The sequence below is a fragment of the Halichondria panicea genome, chromosome 5 (assembly GCF_963675165.1).
Source record: "Halichondria panicea chromosome 5, odHalPani1.1, whole genome shotgun sequence".
NCBI lineage: Eukaryota > Metazoa > Porifera > Demospongiae > Suberitida > Halichondriidae > Halichondria > Halichondria panicea.
Window position 1 is genome coordinate 393,780 of NC_087381.1, and position 9,323 is coordinate 403,102.

Genomic DNA, 9,323 nt, shown 5'->3' on the forward strand with positions numbered 1-9,323 from the left:
AGTTGAAATAGGGTAGCAATGAACGGGAGAGAGAATCCAAACGAAGCTCCTCCCACTAGCACTAAGAACAGTCTTGTCTTGTTCTTAGTTTGGAAGGGCATGTTCTGCAGAGGAGCAAAAAAACACTACTATGATTGAGCATTCTAATTAATGCGCATCAAAGATGACAAAATAGCTCTTACATTTCCAGGGACATTGTCGACGTGTCCTCCTCTGAGAGGGAGTTGTCTGGACCTGGTCAGGAGAGAGTAGCTTCTTGAGAGCAGTCGGTACGCCATTGGAAAGTGGATAACAATTTAATAAGTGACCTGCTTTCTTGCCAAACTTTGACCTCTGAGTGTGACAATAACAAAATAATGATATCTATATTGCAAATGTATAGTTAACGATCTTTACCTATAAATCTACCGGTACCTGTTTCTAGAAAAATATTTATTTTTTACTGGTTCTATAATTAGAACGTTTACGGTATTTCATAGTGTCATATTGAAGAAGGGGAATTATGAGATGCTAGCGTCTTCTCTACAAGCATATATCATTCTCCTACTATCATCAAGGCATCTCAAATCAGGTAGATCAATAAATGAATTAATACAAGTGTAATGTATGGTATTAGATCTACCACTTTTCCACACTTTAATACTCATACACGTACACGTACACACAGTGTTTCCACTCAAATCTCAAGTACAAGTCAAAATGGCTGAAGCATCATCGTCATCAATCCCAACGACACTGTTCGAAACTTCCCCACAGAAAAATCCTTCCCAACAATCGTCAAGTGCCTTACCTGTATGCAATCAGCCAGACCCCGACCCTCCTCCCATCTCCCCACCAGACCCACAGGAGGTATCTACAATATCTTGTGAAGACAGTTCAATCATTTTAGCAGTTTCGGAACAATCTCCATCACCTATTCCTTCTCCAGCAACCGACAAACTAACTGAAAACAAATTAAAAATAATTTCAAGTAAGATTGATATGAAAAAAAGAAGTTCAGGACCTAGTTTGTCTTCTGAGACTAAGCGTTCTGAGCACAAGACTGAGGCAAGTCTGATGTATCCTGCAAGGGAACCGAAATGGGAGCCTAGGGTTCGTCCAAATTCATTTGTAGCTATGAGGATACCGTCTGTTGAGATCAGAGATGGATTAAAAAGTGTTCAGCATTCTTTGATGAAGTTTGATCGTGACATGAAACATGTCATCACTTCTCTGGATAAGCTGCATTTAACCCTGTTGGTACTCAAATTAGCGGATGACAGTGAAGTTGAAAGGTATGATAGCTATAATTATGGTGTTGATATCGTGTCTATAATACAGCAAGAAGTTTTAGACAAAAATCTTCTTAGACATGTTGTTTAATTTTCTTGCACAGTAGGAAGCTGTGTGTGCACCTAAAAACTTAGCGCATCTGAAAATATCAACGGCATCAGGAGTGTATGAAGAGGAGTATGCGACTCCCACGCACATTCCATTCTATATTTCGGACCTATTCCGTCACTAATACTTGTAGTTGTGTAAACTGTTAGCCATGAATAAAATTAAATGTGGGCTGGAGGGTACAAACTACATGCGTGTGTATGCTGATATCTAATGAATCACTACACCTACGCACCCACTTACACGGTCTGATAGTAACGTGGTATGACATACTTGTACCAAGGGCGTATGAAGAGAAGAGGGCATGCAACTACTATCTATCAGAAAACAAATGGGCGGGGTCTTATATCTAAAAACAGTAAAGAATGCATTGCACGTGCACCGTTTTTGTGCGTACACGGTGAAGATATACGGAAACTTACAGAGAAAGTAGCTATTCTAGCTAAGTTAGCTAAGCTAATATACTGCAGATGATTGTAGCTCTCTATACTAGTAGTAAATGATGCTAACAATGCTCAGTGACACTAGAAAGTGAGTAGCATAGTCGTACTAGAAGCAACAAGCCAGAAACCACAAACTTTGAGTTGTTGCCTCAAATCCTTGGTTTCTTTGACTCCTGTTTTGATGTAGCAGGTTTAGCAATCATAGTGTTAAACTACTACAACTCATAAACTAACAGGAGATGTTATACAAGAGAGATAAACGAGCTAATCGAAGAAAGTAGATAAAAAGTGTCGACTCAGCAGTTTGGATGGGTTTGGAGTTTTTACATAGAAAACATAAGCTCACGTGAATCTTAATTAATCGTGACCAACCTCCTCTAGTGGGCGGTTGGCTAAATATAGCATATCCTGCTGACTCATCAGTTTTTTGACGCATACACAGTTTACATTGTGAGTTGCATCCCCTCTTCTCTTCATACGCCCTTGCTTGTACCGTAACATGGTTTACACTACAACTGCTACAGTTGGATATTCCTCTTCATACACTCCTGATGGCATCTTATGGCATACACTAGATATATAGATATCACCGTGAAACCATGCAATTTTTGATCCAATCTCGACGGCATTATCATTATTTGACTACCACCCACCCACACACACACACACACACACTCACACACACACAGGGCTATATCCACTCTTGAGGTAGCTACCAAGAAAGTGGTACGTGACTATAACCTCTCCACTGATCCTCTGGTGCTGACTCTAAAAGGCGTCGGGACTTTTGGACAGAAAGTTCTCTTTGCTGAGATTGAAGACGGTCCATCAAAAGAAAGACTACAAGAAATAGCTGGTAATATATATTAATAATTATGCAGAATAATGTGCCCAGAATAATCGAAGTTGAAGCTACTTTAATTCTCAATCTCTCAATTTTCAGTACACAAATATTTGCCTCTTTTATATACCGGTACAGTAGTAAGCTAGGCCTAAGGATGGTTATTTTTGTCTAGCATAGACCAGTGTGGGCACATCCCTGGTATTGTAATAATAGAATAATTATGTTGTACAGCATAGACCAGTGTGGGCACATCCCTGGTATTGTAATAATAGAATAATTATGTTGTCTAGCATAGACCAGTGTGGGCACATCCCTGGTATTGTAATAATAGAATAATTATGTTGTCTAGCATAGACCAGTGTGGGCACATCCCTGGTATTGTAATAATAGAATAATTATGTTGTCTAGCATAGACCAGTGTGGGCACATCCCTGGTATTGTAATAATAGAATAATTATGTTGTCTAGCATAGACCAGTGTGGGCACATCCCTGGTATTGTAATAATAGAATAATTATGTTGTACTTTATTGTTGTCTAAAGCTCTTCTAGTAGGAAACTATTATTCTCACTGTAATACAAATATACTATATATAATAAAAAACAAATGTACTATTGCAATAATAATTTTCTCCAGGTGTTTTGAAGTCAGTATTTATGGCTGAGAAGTTCCCTGGCATCGACCCCAATCCCTTCAACCCTCATCTCACCATTGCTAAGATGTCTACAATGCCTCAGAACGTTGAAAGGAGACACCAGCAACGTACAGGAAGAAGGAAGTGCATCGACAGAAGAGCATATGCTGAGTTTAGAGAAATGGAGTTTGGACGTCAAGTTGTGGACGGATTAGAACTGCTCTCCATGAAATTACCTGCAGATAGCCAGGGATATTATCACTGCTTCCATAAAAATCAATTTAATGCCATTTAGGCCTATAGTATTTACCTGCAAGTTTAATATAGCCAGCGATAATTATTGCTGCTATAGAATGTTTTGTGCTGTTTCTTATGCCAAATTATGTGTTTTAGCATTATCATAGATAGAACTGTTCTACTACACTATCTATGATTATGTTGTATCTGATTTTAGTGTGTCCTAAAATGTATTGATCTACTGCGCATGTGCAAAATAAGCAAGACCTCGTGGGCAGCGTAAGGTGGGCGTGGTGCCACCTCCTATTCACGATCGAAATCAACAAACAGTCTCTGAACGTCTGTATCCGGATCGCATTGATCTCTGAAATCTGCTCAGCTAGCCGGTCGAAGAAGTTGCAGGTACCAATGGCTTCTAACAGTGGCGCTAGTACACCTACCGAGGACGGCGGCAGCCCATTCTCTCCTGCAGCGCGTCTCGGAGTAGACGACGCATGGACAGGGAAGAGAGGACGCTTCTTTTCCACAGACTCGGCTAAAGATGTCGGGGCGGACATGCCTCACTATCAAGCACAGCAGGCCAGCACTTACCTGGAGCATCTGAGCCTGCTGGACACGTTTGTCAAACCTAACGTTGTGAGGAACACTGGCATCATCTGCACAATCGGTAATTCAATATCAGCAGGAGTGCATGAATAATTATGTAATAGCCTACTGTACATTATGATACCGTAGCAATAGCGTTTAATTTTCGCTGTTTTTAACAATCTTAGGTAATAGGTCCACAAAATGCTTTAATAGCGGCAGACGCAACGTCATTGTGACCATTTTAATAATAGCATACACGAAATGTGTTCCACGAAATGCTTTGAGGCACTTCCACGAAAATTGGAAGTGCCTTGAAAATGTCGCGCTATACGGTAATGTTTTATTGCTCATATTAAAGCCTATTAGCTCTCAATGACACCTGTCTCCAATAAGTGCTACAGGCAGTACTATTGAATAGTAGGAGGAGGTGTTAATAGTACTAGTATTTCATTCCTTCCTGTACACTTATTATTCAAGCGTGACGATCGAGCGTCTATGTTCTCATAATCATATAGAATGTATTTTGATTTTACCGTTGTTTTCCCTTAATTAGGTCCGGCGAGCAACACAGCGGAGACGCTGGTCAAGCTGATTGAGAATGGCATGTGCGTGGCTCGTATGAACTTCTCTCACGGAGACCATGAGGTAATCATAAATACGGCCACGCTACAATGAAATATCACATCACAGTATATCTAGTCTACGAAATACTGGTACAGTGGCATCACAATAGAGTTTTGGCACTTATTATTATGTATGCTAGAGGTGGCCTTTGTTGAGGAGTTGTTTGCATACAAAATGTTCAAAGTCTTGTTTTCCTTTCAGCCATTGATTATAGTAATGGATTTCACCTTGTTCCCCATTATTCTCCCCCACTACACGCACACACACACATACCCACCACGCACACACAGACGCACGCCACCACTGTTGCCAGAGTGAGAGAGGCTGTAAAGAAGGTCAAAGGTCATTCCGTGGCCATTGCCTTGGACACTAAAGGCCCCGAGATCAGAACAGGGCTACTCAAGGGGGTAAGTAGTTAAAGGCTTCTCATGTTACCTTCCTATATAGATCCTATCTTAAGTTGCAACTTGGCTTCTTAAATAAATACAATTTTAAGTGCCAGTATTCCCACAATATAATAATATCCCTTCCCACGCACGCCCACACATACACACACCCGCCCACACACACACAGGGTGGATCGGCTGAGGTCCAGTTAGACACGGGACACGTCCTCAAGCTATCCACGGACGTGAAATACTACGAGTGCGGCGATGCTAATCTGATCTACATTGACTACGACAACATCGTGAAGATCATTCTCCCGGGGGATCTGATCTACATTGATGATGGTCTCATATCTCTCAAGGTCACTGACAAGGGAGCCAACTGGGTCTCCACAGGTCTGTACATGTATAGCCTGTTTTAATAACTTTGCTTACATTTCAAATACATATTCTGATAGCTAGCTCACTTTCAGTACTCATAACTTGAGTTACAATTGTCCATTTTTACATTTAAATTGTGCATTTTGTAGCTGTTTGAAAGTTAAGTATGTGTGGGTTATACTTATTATAAGGGGATTTCTTTGAAATGGGTATTTTGATAACTAATTGAGTGCCCGTAACTTGAATTAGGATTGTCCGTCTATTAAAATATGCATTTTATACTCTTTGAAATGCCTAATGTTGAATATGACTGCCATGTTGAGTATCACATTGTGTTGTGTGCAGTTGTACAGAACGGAGGCAAGCTAGGCTCACGAAAAGGAGTCAACCTCCCAGGGAAGAAAGTGGACCTGCCAGCCACCTCCGAGAAAGATAAGGTACGTGAAATACTTGTGGAAAACTCAGCTTTAGTGATTTTCTCGAAATGGGCCTATTTTGATGGCTAACTTTGAGTGCTTATAACTTGAGTTAGGATTGTGCATTTCAAAACTAAAATATTCATTTTGTACCCCTTTGAAAGGTCTATCTAATGATGTGTTTAGATTCAGTGATTGCTTTCAGATAAACGTAATTATTATCGTGATACTACCCCCCATACGCAGCGTGACCTGAGGTTTGGTGTGGAACAGAATGTGGATGTTGTGTTTGCCTCGTTCATTCGTAAGGCACAGGATGTGCACGATGTCAGAGCTATACTGGGGGAGGACGGGAAGCATATCCTCATCTTCTCCAAGGTGTGTCCATCCAGTCATGTGACTATCACGTGACTAGTAGTGGTGTAGTTGGTATAAGTATGAGTATGCCTTAGACCAGTTTATTTCGTTATTTATTGCCTTTACGTCTATGTACTAGTCAGTGGCACACGTATACATGTACAGTGATGTATCCACACTGGTCGGTGGTGGTGGTGGTTGGTACTAACCACCTCTTTGGCCTAGTTTACACATGTTAAGCTATAATAGACGCAAATTAATTAATTTTGTGTGTTTGAGAATTGAGAATAGCCACCAGTTACTTTGAAAATTCTGGTCACGTACATCACTTGTATATATGTATATCACATGACTATCACATGACTTGCAGATTGAGAACGAGGAAGGTGTGATCAACTTCGATGAGATTTTGGCTGCCAGTGACGGGATCATGGTTGCCCGTGGCGACCTGGGTATCGAGATTCCTCCGTCCAAAGTGTTCATTGCTCAGAAGATGATGATTGGACGATGCAACAAAGCCGGGAAGGGTGTCATTGTTGCTACGCAGGTGGGTGTGGTCTTGTCACTATAGTAACAGATAAAGATCAGCACAAACATTTTAAATGCTCAGGAAGCTTGTATTTTAGTGTACAACATATACAAATAATTACCGTATAGCGAGTTATTTTCTAATGTGAAATTTTTAAAAATTAAAACTGCGAAATTATTAATGCGTGTTTAACGTCACTATCCTGAGCTGTACGAATATTTAAAATACGAAAAATTTAACTTTGTAGCTCATGCAAAAAATTTTAATCGAAAATTACCCGCTATACAATATTTAAATATTCAGAGTGTCCCTTCACACTATCCGCAAGTCGCTCTTTTCATAATAAAAATTGATGGGCAAAGTTCGTCTACAAGTATTGTACCCTGTACTTCTCCAGATGTTGGAGAGCATGGTATCGAAGCCACGCCCCACTAGAGCGGAGGCCAGTGATGTTGCTAATGCTGTCCTGGACGGAGCCGACTGTGTCATGTTGTCAGGGGAAACAGCTAAAGGTATAGCGCTGTTAGAACAGACAATAATAGTATTATGTACATGTACATGTAGTGTATAACCTGTCTAGATGTGTTTTTTTTAAATTAGTTTTTTGTAGCTATGTTTGAGAGGCCATACATAACTCATTGAGAACGAACCCATAGTCCAAGGCTGAGTCACCTTAATGGTGAACCACTTTTCCACAATTCGGAGGTTATGGCTGTTGTATGATTTGGGGACTCTTTCAGCTGCCATAACTTGAATTCCGTGGATCCAATGTCAAAAAGTTTATGATTTTCTGAAAGCTTATAGAAAGATCTTTCAAATGATGTCATCAAACTTCATATTTGAGAGATAAAAGTATTTACCAATTTGGTGATACCATGAATAATAGCCCATGGTCCAAGGACAAATTAGACCCCCGACAAAATTTTGGATTGAAACACATCATTTGAAAGGTCTCTTTCTAAGCTTTCAGAAAATCTAAAATTTTTGACATTGGATCAACGGTACTCGAGTTAATGGCTGTTGAAAGATGTTTAACTACACCCCCCCTCCGTCAATTGGTTCGGGGATTCTTTTAGCTGCCATAACTTAAATTCCGTAGATCCGGTGTCAGATTTTTTAGGATTTTCTGAAAGCTTGTGTCATCGAAAATCCTACATGTATTTGAGAGATAAAAGTATTTGCTGATTTGGCGATACCATGAATAATAGCCCATGGTCCAAGGAGGCCGAAAAATGGCAAATTAGACCCCCGACAAAATTTTGGATTGAAACACATCATTTGAAAGGTCTCTTTTTAAGCTTTCAGAAAATCCTAAAATTTTTGACATTGGATCAACGGTACTAAAGTTAATGGCTATTGAAAGATGTTCAACTGCTGGTCTATGGTTTCCTCTCATGTGACTTTGCTCATAATTATGATCTCCCCCTTCCAGGCAAATACCCAGTGGAGGCGGTGGCTGTGATGAGTCGTATCTGTCAAGAAGCCGAAGCCGCCATGTTCCACACAGCAAAATTCAACGAGCTTCGAAGCATGACCCTAAAACCATCTCCAACGGTTACGACCATCGCTATAGCAGCAGTGGACGCATCGTTCCAACAGAACGCAGCCGCCATTATTACCTTGACAACCACTGGGAGGTATGTATGAATGATAATTTTTGCATCCCTGATCTACGTGTAATTATGTTTAATAATTATAGCTTGCACAGTGTGTAGAATTGTGAACTCTTGATGAGTTGTTTTCCTTCCCTGTGTAGGACTGCCTTTGCAGTGTCCAAGTATCGACCACGCTGTCCCATTATTGCCATCACCCGGGACCCCAGGACCGCCAGGATGGTGAGTCACGTGATCATCACACGATTGCTATTATATACCCTCAACTTTTTTTCCCCACTATGTTTTAGAAACTCTATCGATTCCACTTTTTCTTCCCATGATTATTGGACTCTAATTATTGTCACATGACTATCACATGCAGAGTCACATGTATCGTGGTATCCACCCCCTTCTGTACGAGGAGCCTAAGGAAGGCGATTGGACGGATGACGTTGAGAAGAGATTTCTGGCTGGAATTGAGCGTGGTCGTCAAGAGGGCTACATCTGGAAGGGATCCTGCATCATCATGATCAGTGGGTGGAGACCCGGCCCTCATCACATCAACACCATCAGAGTGTTCGTGGTTGAGTGAACACTTAGACTACGTGTAATGACTGCTTAGAAATTATTGTGTAGAGCATAATAACTATAATTATTATTAATAATTATAATATCTAGTTATTAGTTGTTTATTATGATTTGTTGAAGAAGTGTGATAATATATTTGTGTGTGTGTTTGTTTAACTTGTATTGTGCACTAGTATAATAATAACGTACGTAGCTTTGGCAATAACAAGTTATTGAACATCGTAATTCCAAGATTTTAATTATAATTATTAGCATGTTATGTTAAGGTGTGGTGAGTACAAAGTTAATGACATGTTGATGCATGGATGAAATAGTATTAAAA

General features: G+C 40.2%; 2 protein-coding genes across 2 annotated transcripts; both read left to right on the forward strand.

The window, feature by feature from the left end:
- Positions 1–411: 411 nt before the first annotated feature.
- Positions 412–3,783, forward strand: LOC135336551 (A-kinase anchor protein 7-like). Its single transcript, XM_064532405.1, has 4 exons — positions 412–571; positions 668–1,274; positions 2,513–2,679; positions 3,303–3,783. Exons 1-4 carry the CDS (start codon positions 508–510, stop codon positions 3,593–3,595), a joined length of 1,131 nt encoding a protein of 376 aa, XP_064388475.1. The 5' UTR covers positions 412–507; the 3' UTR covers positions 3,596–3,783.
- A 52-nt stretch (positions 3,784–3,835) lies between these two features.
- LOC135336480 (pyruvate kinase PKM-like) lies at positions 3,836–9,161 on the forward strand. The gene is made up of 11 exons (XM_064532291.1): positions 3,836–4,204; positions 4,679–4,770; positions 5,040–5,156; positions 5,324–5,531; positions 5,862–5,953; positions 6,179–6,310; positions 6,660–6,836; positions 7,216–7,330; positions 8,251–8,455; positions 8,575–8,653; positions 8,796–9,161. The coding sequence occupies exons 1-11, from the start codon at positions 3,946–3,948 to the stop codon at positions 9,003–9,005; spliced, it is 1,686 nt and encodes a 561-aa protein (XP_064388361.1). The 5' UTR covers positions 3,836–3,945; the 3' UTR covers positions 9,006–9,161.
- The last annotated feature ends 162 nt before the right edge of the window (positions 9,162–9,323 follow it).

Bases quoted from the DNA above. Each gene is read 5' to 3' on its own strand.
- LOC135336551 (XM_064532405.1), top strand. From the start codon at position 508: ATGCTAGCGTCTTCTCTACAAGCATATATCATTCTCCTACTATCATCA. The intron at 572-667 runs GTAGATCAATAA...ACGTACACACAG, and splicing joins ATCAAGGCATCTCAAATCAG to TGTTTCCACTCAAATCTCAA. The intron at 1,275-2,512 runs GTATGATAGCTA...ACACACACACAG, and splicing joins GATGACAGTGAAGTTGAAAG to GGCTATATCCACTCTTGAGG.
- LOC135336480 (XM_064532291.1), top strand. From the start codon at position 3,946: ATGGCTTCTAACAGTGGCGCTAGTACACCTACCGAGGACGGCGGCAGC. The intron at 5,532-5,861 runs GTCTGTACATGT...TGTTGTGTGCAG, and splicing joins AGCCAACTGGGTCTCCACAG to TTGTACAGAACGGAGGCAAG. The intron at 6,837-7,215 runs GTGGGTGTGGTC...GTACTTCTCCAG, and splicing joins GTGTCATTGTTGCTACGCAG to ATGTTGGAGAGCATGGTATC.